The 22,000-nt window shown below is 38.2% G+C and overlaps 1 protein-coding gene across 10 annotated transcripts in view; it reads left to right on the plus strand.

Annotated features, from left to right (window-relative positions):
• Positions 1-22,000, plus strand: part of C2H8orf34 (chromosome 2 C8orf34 homolog) — a 272,204-nt gene that overhangs the window by 121,044 nt on the left and 129,160 nt on the right. For all 10 annotated transcript variants that reach the window (XM_074577228.1, XM_074577229.1, XM_074577230.1 and 7 more), the window contains one exon: positions 17,467-17,552. In XM_074577228.1, coding sequence (XP_074433329.1) covers positions 17,467-17,552 — 86 coding nt within the window. The remainder of the gene's footprint in view (positions 1-17,466; positions 17,553-22,000) is intronic.

A 22,000-nucleotide genomic window follows, 5' to 3' on the forward strand; every position in this document is an offset into this window, starting at 1 on the left:
TAGAATACAAAAAAGGGGTTGCATGTGATTAAAAAAGAAATGGGATTATAGAAAACATACTGTGCCACAAGCTTGAAGGCTTCTGAACAAGAATGTTGGGAAGGAGCACTAGTCGCATACAAATGTAGGTTTGAGATGCAATATTTTAGTTAATATTTTAAGATTAGCTACAGCAAAACCACGATGTCCTAAGGCCTTTTAAAATATTAGAGGAATCAAATATATAGATATAAACAAACAAAGTACATCTGTACATTAAAAAAGCAAATTTGGCGTTTCTAACTGGCACCATTGTGATGTGGAGTACAGTTCAAGTGTAGTAACTTGTGTGCTTGAGCTGCTAATGTAGAATAAATTAGATGCTCTGTGCATGCTACCATTTCAGATGCTCTCTGAAAACTTACTTTGGAAAAAATACTCAAAAATTGGCACGTCAGTTTGCCTTGTCTGTGAAATCTTCATCGTGCCTTGCTTGTCATCTCTGTTTCTTGAGTCCTTTAAGATGTCTTGTCCTACAAAAAAATCTTCAAGTTAGGTTGCTTAAGGCTAGTTAACTTTTCTTTAACCATCTGGATTTTTGCAATATTTTAGTAAGTTTGGTTTTCTACAGTGTGGTCTCCACCACTTCCATGCGTACTTAAGACATAGTCATATAAACTACATAGTGCTATGTGAAATTTTAGAATCATGTGTAAGTTCTCTGAAATACACCACTGAACTTTAAGCAGATCATGACCCAGAACCATGAGGAACATGAACATGTGGGGAGGGACACAAGAGAATTGAAGGAACCAGCTACAATTTCTCCTAAATTGCAGAATAATGGTGGAAAGAACAGAACTGTTACCTGAATTGGCCATGATATACCTCTCTAGAAAAGAACAGGAGTTAACTGTTTGGTCAGGGAATTCTCTGGTGTTAATCTAGCTTCAACTATTTTAGATTCTTACAGAGTAAGAGTTTGTGTGGAGATACTTTATCTGAGTATCACAAAGCTACAACAATACTAATGAGACTTGAGGTCATTAAGAAGCATTTGGTGGAAAATTTGATAACGAGCTGGGCAGAAAATAGTGTCTGAAGCTTGACAAGTGTGTCTCATTTAACTATCAAAACCAGAAAGGCTTATGACTGTAAATAGAGAAAAAACTGTTGTTAAGCCATATTACTCTATGTACTGTCCACAGACAACACCTGAAACTTCAGACAACAAAGAGGAAAATGAATGAAATTAATTACCCCTGTGAGGAAGATCAAGCTTCTAAATACTGACTGAAGACTATATTTAAAAAGCAGTTAAAGCTGAAGGGCTCCTGGAAGGTTTCCTCAAGTGAAGGAAGGAAGCCTACTGACCTTCCTCAACTTCAGCTGTGCGCTAGATCCCTTCCTTATTGTTCATGGCTCTCATTGTCATTGTGTTCCATGCACAGAAACCACTGGGATGCCTGACTTGTCTTTTGAAATGGGGTGGGTTCTCCTATCTTGTCTAGGCATGTAATCCCAGACTAACTTCACAGCCGGGGACGGGAAGGTGTCAGGGAAAGGGTGCTGCACCATGCAACATTGGGACAGAGTCTGATCAGGTAGGGTGAAGAAGAGGGGCAACCTGTGACATCCCATATAGATGTCATAGATCCTGGAAGAAGGGAGGATGCAGAGTTTGCCGCTGGTGTGGTTTTTAACAGGTGGTCTAGGTTTATGTTCTGACAAAGTAGACCAAGCCATCACTGTAGATCCCTCTGCTCTGTTTTAACTGACTGCTGTTGAAGTCTGAGTCTGAGTGTGAAGTTGTCTTTCCCAGGCTGAGGTGTTTTGGTGTGAGTCACTCCAAAGGGAGTAGTACCTTGAAAATGCATGCAGGACTAAAATATATTAAAACTCCATGGACGGTTTTCCCCTTATGCTGAGCATAGGTAACAGTACCTGGTGTCTGGCTGAGATGATAGAAGGCTATGCCTACATTAAATCTGGCGGGGAGACTTCTGCTTGTGCAAAGATTCCTTAGCTGCTACATGAATTGTCAAAACTCTTCTGTGATAGCATCTGCAGATGCTAATTTAAAGGCAGTTCAGGTATTTATAGGTGGTTCGGGTATGTTTACATGAACTATAATCATTCCTTTAACTGCAGTGTTCATATAAACCAAGAGGTGATGGAATTAGATAGACGAGAACCTGATCACCAAGACTACAATATTATCTATTCCTAACAGTGTTAGGAGTAAAGCACTGTGTATGTGACTTTAAAGGATGTCTTTAAATCCTTATTTTTCTTTATAAACTTTAACTTCCTTCCTAATCTAACGTTTCCTGGGGAGTAACCTACAAATAGTAGATCCTGGAATGCATATGACTAGAAACTGGGATTTGAGGAGAATAAACTCTAATTTCTGATATCAAAATCATGATATAACATGATGTATCTATTTGGAAAACCTAACATCACATTTCCTCTTTAGACCTGACCCACAGTTTTGATTCCCCTTTTTCCTAGCTTTCTTTGCTACTCCCCAAAGGTGTGTATAAATAAATGCATAGTGAGTATTCTGTCAGAGCAAAAGATGCAGAGCGTCCAGATGACTTGCATCTGAATCTTTTATTATGTTCCCCACGAAGTTCCATTTTTTTAGGTAATGTAATTTTAGGTAAATTTGTCCTTTTCTACATTTAAATGGGTTTTGATTTGTCTAGAGTGCAGCCTTTTACACAGAAATGTAACAAAGAACACCCTAGGATTTGTATTTTGGGGTTTTTTTGTGGGTTTTGCAGAAGTTTTTAGTCTTTTTCCGTATGCAAATACCTTTGAAACATGTAATTTTTTTAAAAGAAACAGCTAATTTCTGTCTAATCATGCAGCAGAAAGGTAGGAAAGAGGAGAATATCATGTCATACAACTTATATTTCTAATTAAACAATAATATATGGATGTGTCAGAAAGAATAACGTCTCAAATCCTCCATATAATCCCTGGTTTGGCTCTGTACACTGTGATGTAATACCGGGGAATGGATACAGGTATACGTGTGGTTTGGTACATGTATTTGCATAAAGAATAGATTTGTATGTCTGCCCAGCAGTGGTAAGGCCAGCTTAGTGACTCAGTTCCTGGCAGAAGCTTCTGGTTTGTTAATATTCCTGAAATTTGGCAACGAATGACTTCAAAATACCAAGGGAAAAAAAACGTTTCCAAACCAAAGTCATTGGTACAGAAATAATTTTGGGGGATAAATTCTCCGATTAAAATTCATGCACAGAATATTAGGAAGTTTATGTCTTCAAATGTTACCAATCCTTTTGAGTATATATAGTTTTTTTTTCTTTCCCGTCTTACATTTCATATTAGCTTTCTCTCTGTGTACTATTTCTAAGTGGCTATTCTTACAGAGAAGAAAGTACAGATGATTTGTGTCACTATTTTTCATTCTTTTTTTCCTTTATTTTCTTTTTTGTAACCTTAGTTTTATTGGACCTCTTGTTTCAAAGAGCTGAATTTTCCTCATGTTTCTTTGTGCTAGCTTCAGACTTTGTCCGAAACAGTCTTATTTGCATCTTTTTCCTTTCAAGAGTGGCAAACAAGCAAATGAAACTCTATATAGTAGTGCTTTGTAACTTTTAAAACTCTCCTTTCACTTTGGAAAATTGTGGAGAAAACCCATATTTTGCTACTTTTGCTACCTAGCACTTCTTATATGGTAGAAAACCGAAAAGAATTACAAGAAAAGAAAAAGTTGTTGCAAAAAAAAATTAGTAAAAAAATTTTCATTTAGATTTTTGGCTGAGTTGAATCGGGATAGTGATTAATTGGCCCAGCTTTGATGCAGAAATAACCACGATAGTGTCTCCATTGTCTTCTCTTGATTTTGTAAGTGTTAAATACAGCTAAACCAAACCACTTTATCTTTCCTTTTCTGGAGTGATGTACCACTTTGGTATTTTACTTGTTCTTTCAAAAAAATAGGAAAACACTAAAGAAAAAAATAATTCAGGAAATGTTTTTACTGATCCTACTGTTTATCAGAAACAGAGAACATAAATTAATTTTTAAGTTAGTAGGTTGATTTGCCTAGTTGTCAGAGTAACACACTGGCTTGCCTTTTCTTTCACTGACTCGTGTTTCTTTTAAACATCTTACTATATGCAAAATAGAGAATATCTCTGTGATTTCAAGTGATTTTTTGAGTTCATGGATCTAAGTTTGACCTCTGAAATGCACAAGATATGATAATTTTTAATCCCAAACCTTAATTACTTTTATGTCAAACTCTCAATGAATGTGTGTTTTTGAAGAATGGCCAAGGTCTCCCTATTTTCAAAATTTTAACCGTGTCTTGGGAAGGGAACAATGTAAGACAGGAGATTTATATCAAGTGCTTAGACAGAAATCCCAGAAGGATCAGACTTCTTTCCTCCCTCTCTTTTACCAGAATGTCCCACTGGATAAATCCTCCAAGCAATAATTTCAGACCTATCAGAAGTTCCACAAAATACTGTGATAATAAAAACATCGTTTGTTATCAAAAATTATGTAAGCTGTGAAGAAACCAGTATTTTCAGATGTAGCTTATATCTCTTTAAAAGGAACAGTGTGTGTCTGCGTCCTTGTATTACGCAGTATTTTCAGAGACAAAGCTTTTCCCTCTGAGCTTGATTTAACAGCTATTTTATTTCCTTAAAGGCTGCACGTGTGGGGTAGACTTCTTGTTTTTGACCTAAATAACTGTCAATCAGCATAAGAGAAACGGAAGAGCTCTGCTTGTTTGAAGAAAGATAAGTGTTTGCATGCTAGTGAAAATAGACTTATACTTGAAATGTGTACACTAGGTACATAGAATTTGCATGTGAATTGCATCTTATACATATGTACTAATGTATTGTTCTCATGATAGGACTGGTTTTGGAAATGTGGCACTTAGTGTGCCAAGTTCATCTGGAGATACCCTACTGTAACTTTACTGACAGGGAATTAGTATCTGGTTTTGGTTATGAAGGAAGAATACAGTTTAAGGTGCTGTGAATTAATGATGTGTCACTAGAACATCTTTTCAACAGTAGCGGTATTTTTTTTTTTAATCTCAGGCGGGTTGTAAAAAGATAGACTGGAATGAGGAGGTTGGTCCACTTGTAAACATTTAAAAAAATGCTGTTGAGAAATTCTAAGAAGAGTAGACTTAGGGGATTTTTTAGTTGTTTTGAATGTACCAGTCTTAGTTTGTAATAATGAAAGCTGTAGGAGCATATTTGCCAATGAAATTAATATCACTTTGTCTAGTCCTGAAAATTATTGTACTGTCTCACCATTTAATAGAGAGTAACATCCATTTCATCCTGTCCTTCTCTTTTCCACTACAGAACACGTTTAACCCCCTCAATAATTTAAAAAGACAAGTGCTTTCCCAAGCCTTTCCCCCTTCTTTTCCCTGGCTCTCTTTGATGTGTGCTTTGCAAGCTAATTCTTTATTGCAGTGTTTATAGATTCTTTCTGTTTGGTGCTGCCCTGTGATGTATATCGGCAATAGCAGTTGGTTCTGGATGCAAATGATATAGGGAGGAAGCCAGGAGATCATGAGCTTGGGGAAGCTTGTTGGTCATAATTTGAGGCTCTGGATAACAGTTTAATATAGCTCTTAAAGACACACATGCACACACACACACAAAACTCTTTCACAAGTCCGAGAAAAAATGGTTCACAGGGGAAGAAAGAGTGTTAAGTCTGAAAAGACTGACAAAGACTGTAATTTTTCTCCTGTGAGATAATGGTTTGAAGCCAGCAGCAGATAAAAGATTGCCATAAGAATGGCTTAATTCCCCATCTTGTAAAAGGATTAGATAATTCAGTCTCTTTATGGATTCCTTACTCTGGGAAATATATTTCCACTTTTGGTTCTCCTCAGAAATAGCTGCAGAGTGTACTTATTTAAATGCACAAAGACCTGCATTCAGACATTTTGAAAAGGCAAACAGCACACAGAAAAAGATTATTTTGCAGGCTGTGTCAATGTGTAAGTTTTGCTCAGCAATGGATATTCTAGTTTTACCAACTGAAAACATTATGGCTGTGAATTACGTATTGGTGACATGGAAACTTTGCACAAAAATCTCCAAAAGAGACTGGAGAATAGTGCTTTTAATTTGCAGAAAGAGAGTGGACTTCAACCAAAATCTATTTTTAGCTACATTTTTTATAGATTTCCAAATCATTTGCGGTTTTTTATTGTGCAAGCACTGAGAAATAGTGGTCTTCAGAAAGTGAGTGCAAAAGTAAGAAACAAACTGTGATCTGAATAGTATCAGTGAAAATAGAGGTATTTTAGATTAACTGTACCTTAGATCAGGATGAAACTCAAATAATACAAATGCCGTATATCTCACATAAATAGAAGTGATGGTAGTAACGACATACTCATGCCTGAGAGCTTTGCACCACTTCTTTAAAATGGATTTAAAGGAATTATAAATCTCTGTTGGGGAGCATGCTGAATATGTCACTAATTTTATATTTCTGCATTTTATTCGGAAATTTTGTAAGCGTCTGTATTTATTCATGTAGCCTTGTAGTTTAATTTTGGAAATGTCTACCTTCCTGGATAATGTTCTGCGGGATAATCCAGTAGTCCTCATGCTTCATTTCTCTTCAGTGCAGATGCTTCCTGTGTTTTAGTCTATGATGACAACAGAAGCTGTGGCACTGATTTTTTTAATATAACAAGGTGACATGCTGCAGAGCTTTCCCATTATTACTTCAGAATCAAGAGGTGCCAGCCACTCTCATTACTCACTGAATTCACAATCCTCTGTTGTTTGCCCCCATAGATCTAAGACATTTTTTTTCTATAGTTTATTGATCTGAAATTTGTATGAGCTTCTTTTAAAACCTAATCTTCATTAAGAAGCTAGAGTACGTTGCTAAAGCAAAAGTAGAGTTTTAGCAGCAAAAGAGTACTTTTGCCTGTATATTGTTTAATAATCCTTATTTAATATAATTTTACCATTATATTAACTGGCATAGCCTATACTGGAAGACTGACATCTTTTTGTGTCTGTACCTGTGAATACACTAAGAATTTTTCTGGCACAATTTTAACATTTTCATTTTTGTAAAAGACATTTGTAGAACAAATGGAATAGGTCAGAATTTCCTGGCTTTATATTTGGGTGCTGGAGAAGCCTTGGATTTTACACCAGTATAAAGGAGTGCAGGACTTGTGGAGACAGTAAGTCAAGGTACATGAGATCAGAACTTGGATCAGTATGTTTGAGAACAAAGAATGAAATAAGCTCACCATAATATAGGCAAGTCAGGACAAACGATTATAAAGCTTGGAATACTGTTACTGGTGTGGTGATGAGGTTGCTAGGGAAAGGTGCAAGAAAACATTCAATGTAACCTAAAAGCATGTGGGTGCTTTCAGGACTTTTGTTGTCTGATCTCCGTTGCTATAACTTCACTAGAGTTATGTATTTGTTCTAGGGAAATTATAATTCCGTATTACAGTGATATCAGAGAGAGATGTTAGCTGTAGATGTAATGTTTTAAATTACAGAAAAGAAGCAGATGATTTGAAAGGAAAAAAGAAAAAAAAAAAGGAAGGCCAGGAAGTCAAATTTATCCTCACCTCATCTCTGACTGAAATTCCCTTTGGTTGCCAAAAACCCATCATCATGTTATATTTTTAATAAGTTTATTTTGTTAATAACTTCATGATATTCATTAATCTTACAAAAATGTATATTACATTTTTTGATCCAAATTAATAACTACTTCATAAAGAAACTAACTGTAAATCACTCAAGTATTTGTCAGCATCTTTTCAAGAGTTAACCTACTTTGAAATAATTTCAGCAAAATCGGTGATTCAACAAGCCAAAATCTCCTTAATTAAGATTCTAATACAAACACGAGACTATCTCTGTTTTTCCAGAGTTGAGAACTTTTCTTTGCGGTTGTAGCTTTGAAAATGTACACTGATCTTGGGCGATCATGAAAACAGCTTTATTGCTCTTTTTGCTGAAAGATTTAAAGATTCTTTTTTGAACTTTCCCCTAATCCTCACCATGTTTATCTAAAAGAAGTGAGCTGAGTCTTCAGCAAAGCAGATCAGGAATTTTCCAATGAAATGTGTGTTCTTTAGGAAATAACAATTCACAGAAACCAAAAAGTTTTACAGAAATTATCCAGATTCAACAAAATTTAGCTGACACAGGGCGGAACAGAGAGAATGGGTGTAGTTGCAATTCTCAGACATGTAATTTCCCACTTCCTCCTCGGGGAGTGCCCTCTACTGTCTTGGAGCCCCTGGAGGAATTTTTCTTTATTACTAAAAAGTCAGCAGAAGCATTTGTATTGTCTTGAAAAACGTTTTCAGGATTTCTTCTCAAGTGGAATTTCAAAGTTTCTGTTGTTGTTCACCTCTGGGGAACATCAGAATTTGAACAAATTTATACAGCTCTGGTTTGCTATGTTTAAAAAGAAAAAGAAGTCCTATAGTCATGTACCAGAATTTGAAGGCCAGCCACGTACACAGTAATTATCTAACTCTTGCCTGTAGCTGTTTACTTGGGGATTAAAGGAGAATTTGTCCAAAAATGTTAACCCTTCTTCTGTTTGTGGTTTTTTGGCTCATTTTTGGAATGAACAAAATTTGGTTATTTGAGTTGTGACATGTTTCTGGTAGACTCTGTCAGAATATTGTTAATCTAAATATAATCAAAATTCCTCTGTCTGTGAGTGAACAATCACCCTCCCCTGAAGGTGAATCTCCTCTCCTGTTTAGTATTTGATTTGACACAAAAATTTCCTAAAGTGCAACCTCTACTATACACTACAACAAGCATACTAGTAGTCTACACAAAGAACAGTACTAAAGTTCACTAGTGAACTTTATTTTTTTTTTAATATTCTGCAATAAGTTTACTTTAATTTCATTTACTGCTTATTTTAAGAACATCATAGGACAACGGTGTTGACACAGAGGACAATCATAGTGCGTGTCTACATTTAGTGCACCGGAGGAATTCTTAGGTAGGAATTTGTCCTGCACGTGTACTTGCAGTCACGTACATACTCAAGTATAGACAAACCCATAGTTGCCCTCAAAGCAGGACTTTGTTTTACCTCTTAAAAATCCACTTTGCTGAAGCCTAAAGGTTTCCACAAATTTCAAATCTGAAAATACATGCCAACTTTAAATCGTGGAGAAAAAAAACCCAACAACTATTTTAGTTCAGCTTCCTCAATTGTTCCCTGTTATTTTTTCCTCTTTAGTTTTATTCCAGTGTCCTATTGTCAAGAAACTCTGCAGCTGCGTGAGGGCTACTGCATTGTTTTAGGGGTGGTACAAGTGGAGAAATCACATCTCCTCCGGCATTACTCTCTTTCCATCCCCACTATATCCACACTTTATTAGGTACCCATTATAATTAGTCATTTTAGGATGCTGTTAGATGGATTTTGGATTCATATAGGGAATTGTATTGTAGGATCATCTTGTCTCTTTCTTTTCAGCTTCTAAGTGAGGTCATAAATCTGTCATCTTTCTAAAGCAACAATTGCCATAATGTCAAGGAGGTGTCCTCTTAATAGCTCAGGTAAATTGGATATTGATGGGTATCGGAGAGATTTGAAAACAAGACCAATAGTTCTGTCACACAAAAAGAATGGGAAAGTGTAATGACATGCTACGTAGCTGATTACAATAAAGAAGAGCAATAAACTCAATTGGACCTTGGATACTGTCAGCATTTATTTTCTTGTCAAATAAGTCAAGTTTTGGGAAGGACCCACTTTCAGATAGTAGTGACAAGTTTCATCACACAGTCTGCTTAAGTAATATCACTTTGATTAGAAGAAAGGGTCACTAGGAAATATGTCCTAGTGAACTGCGTTTGAAAAAGTAAATGGAATTTCAAAGATTTGTGTATTGCAGAGAACAGATCTTCCTAAGGTAAGGGTCCTTTCTTGTATCTACTTCTATATACCTGTAATTAGATAAAATTATGTAGATAGCTCCAACTGTAATATTTTTGGCATAATTAAGTAGCATGTATTATAGTATCAAAAGGACTTACTGGTAAATTCCAGAAACTAAATGGGAAATGCTCTTAGGTTTTCAGAGTCAGCTAATGGGGAATATGTTGCTGCTACGGAAAACTCGTTGTTGACTTAAAAAAAAAAAAAAGCCTTACAGCATGCATTCATTCATACTACTTATTCATTCCTTCTTTAGTACTAACAGAATACTCTCTGCTTTATGCAAATACATGGAAGAATCTGACTCTATAATCTGATTCAAATAGACAGTACGATCTAGAAACAAACAATATGATGGATGACTGTTCAAGCTCAAAGCAAAGCTGATCTTGCAGAATGACTGCTCATGCTGTGCCAATTTATTTCCAGCTGCTAAGTATTGCTAGACGAAAGATCAAGATGCACTCTGTTTTTACTTCTGCTAGTAATGATTGGATTGCCACGGGGATGTTATTCTGGTGTTGAATACAGGGTGGGAGGATGAGGAGGTTGCTGTGAAGGGAAATAAAGTTAGTCTGTGAGGCATTTCCTCATTAAGTTGTACCATCAGAAATGCTCAAGAGTCTGTCTTTGAGTGCTAGAATGGGTCTTTCTGAAAGGTCAGGCACAAGAGAAGCTTGAGACTTTGTAGCACTTGATCATCTCTTCCAGCTGGACTCGACCAAACAGCCGCTCAACAGAGCTAGCTCATCTACCAGGCAGGAAATGCAGATCTGCACCGAATTCTTAGCCCACCTGCATGGTGTACAATGTCCCTGTCACTAAATTCATGTTACAGATACTTACGTGCTGCATATTTAATCCCTCTAGAATTCCCCTGGAACATTCTGTCATCTTGAAAATGGAAATAAGTTGAAACATTTATGGCCATTAGTCTGCTTTATTTCACTTTTTTTTTTTTTTTTTCAACAAATTGAACTAGAGTAGGAACTAGTATCTGATACTTCTCTCGGGTAGTGCTTATTGCACTGCCTGCAGGATGAAATCAACGTCAGTGAGTTGTTTTCCACCTCTGTAATCATAGGGATTTACAAGTGTTTCATTAAGACTGTCGGTAATTGTGATACCAGAGAACAATGTGTTCTGAGGTGTTGTTGGGCACTCAAAACTGCCAGTGAAATATTGAAAAATTCAAAAAGAGGTTGTCATATTAGTCAGAATGGGGTTTTATGTAGGTTATTTCACACAGCCTCATTGGTGAGAGGTTACACAATGTAAATCACGGAGTTAACCTCACTTTCATTTCAGTTTAGCAACTGGGATTCAAATTATAGTTTCATCTTAGTATTTTTTCATTTGGTAAAATTGGTGACTTCTATTGAAATATTGAATTATAATATCTTCATCTTGTTGACATGCCCTTTCTCAAACAGTCTATATTTTAAGAAAGAAAAATAACCTAAATGCTCGAGTTCAGCAATGCACTTAACCCAAGAGTAATCTATTTAGGTAAATGTGTTACTGAATCAAAACTGCAACGTTTGTTTCATATCGTATTTGTGGATGCTGCAGTAATTTTGCATTTTTCTAGTGAAAATTTAAGATGGCTGAACTTTTAGACAAAGACAAAAAAAAGCTGGTTTTTTTTTTAGGTATGTTACTGCTGCTTCCAAATACTGCACCATCTCTAATAGCATAGTAAACATAGTAGATAAAGGCAACTTACATGGAAATAATATAAAATCTTTGATAAGGTGATAAATCTTAAACGTTTGTAGAAAACATTGCTTTTTCAGATATCAAGTCAAGAGGAAATGTTTTCCTAATCTGAATCCTTAAGGAATCAACATGTTTTCTTTTTGCTGACTTTAGTCACTGCCATTTCTAAGATAATACTGTGTGTGCTTATAGATTGTTCAGGAGTGTAAAAAGACCTTTTCAAAGTAGTGGATGAAAAAAAAAAAATCTATCATTTCAATCTTGACTCTATTTTTCCTATTTGCTGTTTCCTTCCTCTGATGAGGCAACGTAGGATTTTATTATGCTGTGACTCATTCAAGGAATGTAGATGAAATCATTTTGTCCTCTTTTTGCATACTCTTATCATATCATATTTTCTAAATCATACTGGCAGTACGACTGTGTTTCACACACCCACAAGCTTGTTTGTAGTGATAGACCTGCTATAATGCTGCTGCACCCATCCTGTAGAACTTACTCAGAATGTCTTTGGTCCTGAAGTCCTTGGCAGTTTTCTTGGAACAAGTCCTACAGAATGTGGTTTTGGGTCAAAGGAAATTGAAATATTTGCCTGGAGGCTGTTTGCCTTTGTAGCTCTTGAAGCTCCAACATGCAGCTGTTTGAATGCAACTGAAACGATGGCCTCTAAGCAAGACATCACACTGCACTATAAACAGAGGTATATAGAAAAAAATGTTTGCTACCAGGTATAAAGTTTAGACTCCCATTAAAATAATTAATAGCTGAAGTAATGTTTTAATTAATAACCGAAACAGTCCATAAAGTATTAGTAAGATGGTATTTTTAGGTAACTTGGTTCATTTTTTGGTTTTGGTTTTTTTTTTTAAGAGTACACAGTGAAAATAACAGCAAAGATTTTCAAAGCTAGCCACCAGTTTGGAAAAGCTCATCTCTTTTTACATCGCTTTGCAAACAGGGATGTGACTCTCATATGCATATACACCGCTCTTTTTATAATCACCTTTCCCAAAGCTGTGGATTAAAAGTTCCAACATAACATTTTGGTCATCATTTTACCTTTTGTTGCTGAAGGAATTTCTATCTGGTATCTGGCAATAAAGAATCAAGTCTACCTTGGAGTTTACACTTCTGTGTACCCTAGTCCGCAAGAAAAAGACTTGGAGATTAAAATGCTTTTGTACTACTAGGGACCAGATAAGTGGATCTCATAGCTTAGTCCTTCCAACATTAATGATGCTTGCAGCATAGTACAAGACCCTTTTCTTGGAAGACATTCAGCAAAAATGAACTAGGGAAGAAAGTAGCATAAGCAAGGATGGATTAGAAAATACATCTGATTATATAATGAGCTTCTGAAGCATTCAGAAGCTTTTCTAGATGTATGCTTCTTTCTAGTCTATTGCTTAAGAATTTTTAAGTGTTTTCATTTTACTGTGGAGGTGTCATGAATAGTATTACTATTGAAGAGGAAATCAGACTAGTCCAAGTAACAATTCTTTTGGCGTGTAGTAGTGTTTGTAACTCTTTTTGTTGCTCGAATCACATGAGAATGTATTCCAATATGAATCCACATGTAAGAAATACATAAATAAGTTGTAAATTGGATGTGAAAACGAGGTCCAGGTATGTCAAACATCTTATTCACCCATCCACCCGCTCAGTTCAGCCAGCCATTTCCTCCTACAAAGGGAAATCATATGAAATGGCTTTTTTGACCAGATACATTAAAAAGATGGTTTTTTGCACGTTTTTCATGAGGCAGTGGGCTACTTAAATACATGTAATTTCTAGAATAAGTTGAGAATAATTTCAGTTGTTCATGTATGGTTTGGATTTATGAAAACTCAGAAGGGGAATGTATTATAAAATCTTGAAAATTCTGATGGGATAGAAGAAGCAGCTCCCAATTCTAGAGATAATTTTTTTAAGGACTGCAATATAAGCAGAGAAGGTTGGAGTAATTTTCCTTTTAATTAAACTATCAACATGGCTGCAGCAAATAGTACATCACTTCTGATTCCTGCAATTCCATGCATATCCTTATAAGCTTGCATACGTGCTTGCAGTAAACATGCATACGTATGTAACGAAGGAGGAAAGGTCAATTTTAATGCAAAAGAAAACTACTTTTGAGATCTTCCTATTCGTGTGGTTATTTCATTTGCAATTTGTTTTCTCCCAATTTGAATATCTTTATGATAATGTACAAAGTTATTTGCTTCTGTTTGACTGTCAGCTTTAGAAGAGCCTGTTTGACAAGCGAGGCTTTTAAAGAATTAGTAACTAGAGCATTACAAACCAGGTATAGAGCTATAAACAATTAACAGAAGTCATTTTCAAAATTAGGTTTACAGCTTCTGAGTTTTACACTTTTGTTGCCTTAAGGAGTTTTGTGTTCTATGGAACTGCCTCCTCAGGTAAGAGTCGTTATGAATTTACATTGAGCTTTCCATCATAAATAAACTGTCCCAGCGGCAATAAAAGGAGACCAAGTAATTGTGTGTGGAGGGAATGGTTTTGATACAAACAAATAGATGACTTAAGATTCAAACGTAGTAGATAACGGAGAGAGTCATAAAATGTGAAATTTGGATAGGGTGGATACTGGGGCGTCTGCTTGGTTTCAAAGGTTAATTCAAAGTTTAGTGTAAAGCAACAGCAGAGAGCGAGAATACAGAGTGAAAGAAACTTTTTTCTGAGATAAATTATTTTTTTTCCCAAGGTTTTACTTCAATGCATTTTTATGATTCCTGGGCTTTACAAAATTGAATTGCATTTTTCTTACTCTTTTCATGTCTGAATAAATTCAAAGGAAGATAACCTTTATGTAAATGGCAGCTATATTGGGTTAAGAGATGCAAACCATTTCTTCAGAGCAGAATCCATACTCAGGATTCATAAAAGCCCGGAGAAGGATGGTGGGACTCCTGGGATGCTCATTTAAAAGAACAGATACAAGGACTATTTTTGTAAATTGCTGTCAAGGCATTGCAGTCAGCTGATGCAGGGGGAAAGCCTGAAAACGAAGCCTGTTGTAATTGCTATATTTTTCTTTTAAAATGTACTAAAGGAGGAGAAAATATTCTTGCATGTATTTCCCTGTGGTTATTTCCCAAGGTTAGCCTTGGCTGAGGGCTAGCCCCCAACCCAGCTGCTCGCTCACTCACTGCCCTCAGCAGGATGAGGGGAGAAAATAGGATGAAGAAGCTTGTGGGTTGAGATAAAGACAGGGAAATTGCTTACCAGGTACTGTTGTGGGCAAAACAGACTTGACTTGGGGAAAATTAGTTTAATTTATTGCCAATTGAAATAGTTTTTGGTAATGAGAAACAAAAAGACAAACAGTAAACCCATACATTTCCCCCCCCTTTCCCAGGCCCAATTAGACATCCACAATTCCATGGGCCCCGATGGGATACACCCGAGAGTGCTGAGGGAGGTGGCAGAAGTCATTGCTGGGCCAGACTCCTTAATCTTTGAAAGGTCCTGGAGAACAGGCGAGGTGCCTGAGGACTGGAGGAAAGCCAATGTCACTCCAGTCTTCAAGAAAGGCAAGAAGGAGGAGCTGGGGAACTACAGGCCGGTCAGCCTCACCTCCATCCCTGGAAAGATGATGGAACAGCTCGTTCTCGGCGTCATCTCAAGGCATGTGGAGGAAAAGAGAGCTATCAGAAGTACTCAGCATGGCTTCACCAAGGGGAAATCATGTCTGACTAATCTGATAGCCTTCTATGATGGCATGACTGGATGGATAGATGATGGGAGGGCAGTGGATGTGGTCTACCTTGACTTCAGCAAGGCGTTCGACAGGGTCTCCCACAGCATCCTCATAGGGAAGCTTAGGAAGAGTGGGTTAGATGAATGGACAGTGGGGTGGAGAGATAACTGGTTGCAAGACAGAGCTCAGAGGTTCGTGCTTAGGGACACAGAGTGTAGTTGGAGGTCAGTGACGAGTGGTGTTCCCCAGGGGTCAGTACTGGGTCCAGTCCTCTTCAATATATTCATCAATGACCTGGACGAGGGGATAGAGTGCACCCTCAGCAAGTTTGCTGTTGACACAAAGCTGGGGGGGTGGCTGACACACCGGAAGGCTGTGCTGCCATACTGAGAGACCTGGACAGGCTGGAGATTTGGGCAAAGAGGAACCTTGTGAAATTCAACAAGGGCAAGTGTAGGGTGGTTCACCTAGGGAGGAATAACCCCATGGACCAGTACAGGTTGGGGGCTGCCCTGCTGGAGAGCAGCTCTGTGGAAAGAGACCTGGGAGTCCTGGTAGACAACAGGATGACCATGAGCCAGCAATGTGCCCTTGTGGCCAAAAGGGCCAATGGCATCCTGGGGTGCATCAAGAGGAGTGTGGCCAGCAGGTCGAGGGAGGTCATCCTCCCCCTCTACTCTGCCTTGGTGAGGCCGCACCTGGAGTACTGTGTCCAGTTCTGGGCTCCCCGGTTCAAGAAGGACAGGGAACTGCTGGACAGGGTGCAGCAAAGGGCTACAAAGATGCCTACAAAGGGGACTGGAACACCTCTCTTATGAAGAAAGGCTGAGGGATTTGGGTCTCTTCAGTCTGGAAAAAAGACGGCTGAGGGGGGACCTTATCAACACTTCTAAATACTTAAAGGGTGGGTGTCAGGAGGATGGGGCCAGGCTCTTTTCAGTGGTGCTCGGGGACAGGACAAGAGGTAATGGTCACAAACTTGAGCATAGGAAGTTCCACCTAAACATGAGGAGGAACTTCTTTACTTTGAGGGTGGCAGAGCACTGGCACAGGCTGCCCAGAGAGGTGGTGGAGTCTCCATCTCTGGAGACATTCAAAACCCGCCTGGATGTGTTCCTGTGCAACCTGCTCTAAGATGACCCTGCTCTGGCAGGGGGGTTGGACTAGATGATCTCCAGAGGTCCCTTCCAACCCTGCGATTCTGTGATTCACTCCAGACTCCTCTCCCTGTCCCCTGAGCAAGGAATGGGGGGGTCGCGGTCACTCCATAATAGCTCCTCTCTGCCCTTCCTTCCTCCTCACACTTTTCACGTGCTCTGGCATAGGCTATCCCCACGGGCTGCAATCCTTCAGGGAAAAAATCTGCTCCACTGTGGATTCTCCATGGGCCTCAGTCCCTCCAGGACATATCCCGCTGCTCTGCTGTGGGTCCCCCATGGGCTGCAGTGGATATCAGCACCGGCGTGCACCTCACCATGGGCTGCAGGGGAGTATCTGCTCCTCTGACCTTGCGGTTTCCCACCCTTTCTGTTCCCTGCTCTTCTGCCTGTGTGGCATTGTTTGCTCTTCCTTTTACTATGTTTTCTCCAAGGAGCCACCATTTTGTCTGAGGGGGTCTGCTGTGTCTTTCTGTACGTCTCTTGGAGCCGTCACAGGGCAGCTCCACTCTCTCCCCACCAAGGCCACCCCTGCAGGCCCCCCACTGCCAACACTTGACAGAGACACCCAGTACAGTCCTGTTCAATTAAAATATTGTTGAATGTAGTGAAGCAAGCTTGCAGTTTCATATGCACATGATGCCACCAAAACCCCACTGCTGTTAAAATAAGTCTTACAAAAATACATATGCTAGGATTCAGTTTACCATTTCTTAGAGGCTAGTTTTGGTTACTAGACAATCTGGGATGATATGATTGAACCATGGATGTTGACTTTTCAGCAAAACTACCCTTTTAATTAGGAAAATGTGAGTAGAGTGCGTAGTCAGAGATAACACTCTTCTGTGTCTTATCTATGGAATATGATTGTGAATGTTTTCATTCCATTTTTCCACAATTTAGATTGCAAGGAGATAATTTGGCAGAAAGGCCAGAAGATGTCTCCATGGTGTCTCAAACATCTGAGCCAGCAGTGTCAGACTCTGATGGTAAGTTATATATAAATATTTGCTGCTCATTAAAAAAAATCCCAAACGCTAACATCTTGAATTTAAGAGTAGAGGTTATGTCTGTAAAAGAAGATTAAACACTTTCAGACTGGGCATTTGAACTCAATCATTTACATGCCAAATCTGTTAGAAGAACCCCTAATGTGGTTCTTGTCATGGCCAGTCAGCACTCCATAGTAATTCCTAGGCATATTTTGGGAGCCTCTTTGGGCCAGGATTCATTCCTTGTAGACAGTTTATATATTAGCACACTATTTTGGATGTAAAATAGCTTAATAGCTACAATGGCTATTAACAGTTGGCCTCCAAGCCAAAGAATGGTCTTCGAAATATTGAACTTAATACTACAAATGCATCCACAGGATTCAAGTAATATACAGTAAAAATAAAAAGAGTTACAGTATTTCTCCCCTGTTTTTAAATTGAGTATCAGAAATACTTTTGATCTCTACAAGATCACTAGAATCAAAATACAATAAAAGACTAGAATCAAAATACAATAAAAAGGATTTTATACAATAGCTCTGAAGAACTTTTTTTTTCTCCTCGTACAAACATAATCATACATTGTGTTAATTTGCAGTCAGGACACTCCGCCTTATTTCAATTTCTGCTCAGGTTTTTGAACAGAATAACACAAGAAAACTAATGAAAACGGCACTTCCTAAGGGATACCTTGCCAGAGAATGCCCTGCTTTCCTATGAAAGATTACGTTGATGAAGGTTATCTTTATCTTAGCTGTCAATGGAATGAAGACAGAAAGGAATAGAGGTTTGGATAGAGACTCTGCAGAAATAAATCTTTCAGTCCATTCCCTTACCCTTGGGCAGAACCAGCTGAGTCTATTGGTTGGAGGATTTGATTTGCAGTTTAATCTTCAGCAGCCACAGACAAGTTAGCTATGTTGATTAATTAATGCAAAACAAATCGGAACTAACTTTTGTTTTTAATTATCCTGCTAATTGTCTGCTCTTTGGTGTTATTAGGTGTGCTATTAACTATGAAGGCAACCTGAGCTTTCAGTCATTTCCTTGCCTCATTTGCAAACCAATGTATGTCAGCATTAGTAACTAGTATGTCTTTAAAGATAAATTTTTCAAACTGGTTTTGGGAGAATGCATGGCTTTGTGCAGTCATGCCATTTGTTTTTCCTTTCATCTGCTACTGATTGCTGTATAAAAAAAAATTAATAGGGGACTCAGAATCTCGAAATATGATGTTCTTACAAGCTTGATGATGATTTTCAGCAAGAGAGACCCAGACCAGTGACTGCTCTCAAGCCCTGTGAAAAGAAGGCAGAATTCTTCTCTTAGGAGAGTAATCCCCAGGAAGGGAGGTGGTGGTGGCTTGTTTGGGATGGGAAAGAGGATGTGCAAGCATGAGATTATTGCAGCAGAAACAAGTAGAGGGGTAAGACATACATGTAGGAAAAAGTCCTACACTTCCTGAAACAGTTTGTTTTGAACAGATCTCTGCCTTCCTTTTTCCTTCTGGTGTACCCTTGTTCTTGAAGTGGAGATGTGCCTGCTTTGCCATGCCATCTTCTGAAACTGTAGACTTCAGTAAAATAGTAAACTGTTGCTAAGTGGCAGAGGCACTGGGATTAAAGAAGGTGGAACTGTCAGAATAATGCTGTGTAATAGTGGAGCTGGATCTTTCATTGTCGCAGAGTGTGAAGCCATTGTAACTTGGACCACGTTACACGCTGCTGGGTACTCTGTAGTCAGCATAGACACAGAGATGGAGAACGCGCTTTCTAAAAAAACATCTCCAATAAAAATGTAGGTTAGGTAGGTGGGGCAATGACATTCGTGTTGTTATAAACACATCTACCTCATGTCTGTGTGCACACATGAACCTGTTAGTCATATAGCTAGAGAACAGCAAAGCGCCTAGCGCAAAAGGACTGAGGTCAACAGTGAGGTACTGACAAATTTCTGTCAAGAGTCAGTCTCAGAAATGTTCAGCCTTTCAAAATATTGTTTTTTTTCCTGCAATTTTGGCTAGTAATACATTTTGATTTGAAAAAAGCACAGCTGGATTTTACAAGTAGGCACAGACTAGAAACAGGCACAGAACTCAGGCAACTGCCCGTTCTATCAATCTTTCCTATAAATGCAGCACATCATTGCTTGCTTTCTGTGCATCTGATATTTATTTCCAATAAATATTATGTACGAAAAGAAGATGATAAAAGAGACTCCTAAAGATATTGTTAGAAAACCCTAAGTAACCAAAGCATCATGTTGCACTGAATTTTTAGTTATATTCTCTGAAGAATGTATTATATCATGAAAAAGTGACTAACAGGCTTCATTTACCACGTTTATTTGAATTTATTTTCTCTTCTTACTTATCAGTACCAATGACCTTACTGAGAGGAAACTATGCATTGGGAAGTGCTGAGGTAAACCATTCATTCAAGAATAGGAAAGCAAGGTGCTGATGCACAGCAAAGTTGAGGGTAGCTTTCTTTAGATAATGATCTGTTTCTGGGTTAGTGGGAAATTGTTAAGTTGTTAGATCTGGAGCATCTCTCTTGTGGATTTCAGATGAACTAGGTTCAGAAGTAATTGGCAGCACATCTGATCTAACAGCCCTTATAAATAAGCCCTACTAAAGCAATTCCACCTAATAAAGTCAGAGTAATAGCTTATGTAAAAAGACCACCTGCAGCATCAGGCACTATACTGACCACTGGCAATCTGGATCTGGTTCTAATTAGCCGCTACACTGATTTCCCTCTAGTATAATCCTGCTGAATTGGACAGAGTTGTGTTTGATCTAAGTAGTAAAAATGAGAGATGGGAATCAGGTCTCAAGGTTGTAGAACACAGGGCGCTTTAACGCTGCAGTTTCTTTTTACTGTCCTAAACTATACCTCTCAAAACTGTTTCTCTTTCCCATTGGACCACTTCAAGGGAAGAATGTAATAGCTAGGTTCTTGATTTTGGTTAGAAGAAGCAGCTTCAGTGACCGCACAGCAAATTTCCCCTGTAGGTGCCAAGCCTGTCAAGTTTGTCTCTTGGATCAGTCCTCCATTAAGCTTGCTCTTGTTCTGTACAGATAGACGTGGAGAACAGCTGATGCTTCAAAAGATAGACACTGCAACAGGATTGATAAGTAAAAAATCTGCATCTGTCAACCCCCAGTCTGTTTTTCAGATTGGGGGGACTGTAGAGGTCATCTACTACTGTGTATTTTTTTTTAATTTGGATATTAAGAAATAATATCACTAAAGGATAACTGTTCATTTAATTCCAGTTGCCTGTAAGTACCATAGGATCTTGTTTCACTTATTTCAATCTCTTTTTCTGAAAAGTACCTTACCCTTTGAGTGACAGCCACGATATAAGGCAGGAAAAGAAAACATTATTGCAAATAAGATCTTTGCAGTCAGTGCATTCTTGTAGAAGGAAGCTTAAAATACAATAACTTATTAGGTAGTAAACTCTTAATATTGGATAAATGAAAAATGTAGCACTTCTAAACTTTTAAACCATTCCTCAATTTGTCTGAGAAAAGCTATTCATAAAGTGAGTTACTTTGCAGTCTAGTGTGCAACTCTGCATATTTCTGAGGTGTGGGCAAAGACTTGTTTCTTTTGCGGCTCTACCTGGAGTGATATAATTGGACTGAAAATGATAGATTATATGGTACTATGCCACAGTGTGTACATGTGGTATTTCCTATTCTACTGTGTTATTAGATCTACAGATTATGCTGCGATACATAATATTTAGTTTGCTAAATAAATTTTACTAAGCAAATTTCACATCAGTAGCTCGTTCCCTATCAAACAGGAGTCACTGCTTTTTAGTATTTGCAGTTAGCCAGCTCCTGTTTGAAGAAACTTGAAAAGACTAGGATGTGTAGCTTCTACATATTTTTTTTTCCTTTAAAGTGACAATATATTAGAAAATTCAGAACAGGCATTTGAATGTAGAGCAAAAGTTTGAAACTGGGGATGTTCAACAGAAATAGGAATGTATGAAACACATATAATGCTATTCCAGATAGAACTGCATGATCAGGGTAAAAAGATTAATAAGGATGCAAATATGTGGGAATTAGGGTTGACAACTAGATATGGCAGTGGCAAAAATGTGTCATCGTCTCCCACTTCCTGCACAGTTCTCTGACCAGAACTTTGCATCATCATCACCTCTTCTTCCTCCGTTTCCATTTGTGTTTGCAATGAGTGTGGTAAGCATGGTTGCCGTACTTCAGCGTAGGTCTGTCTTTATTGTTGTCAGAGATGTTTAACAAACCAGGGTACCCTGGAGATGTAAGGACCTCCCTGCTAAGTGTCTGAGTAACAGCAGAACCTAGGGAAGATCAGGGCATCTTGTTTTCTTAGGCTACTTGCTCACAGCATCTAAGGGCCTAACAGACTGTCATGCAAAGAGTGAAACTGCATAGCATG

Source organism: Larus michahellis, chromosome 2, assembly GCF_964199755.1.
Source record: "Larus michahellis chromosome 2, bLarMic1.1, whole genome shotgun sequence".
Lineage (NCBI taxonomy): Eukaryota > Metazoa > Chordata > Aves > Charadriiformes > Laridae > Larus > Larus michahellis.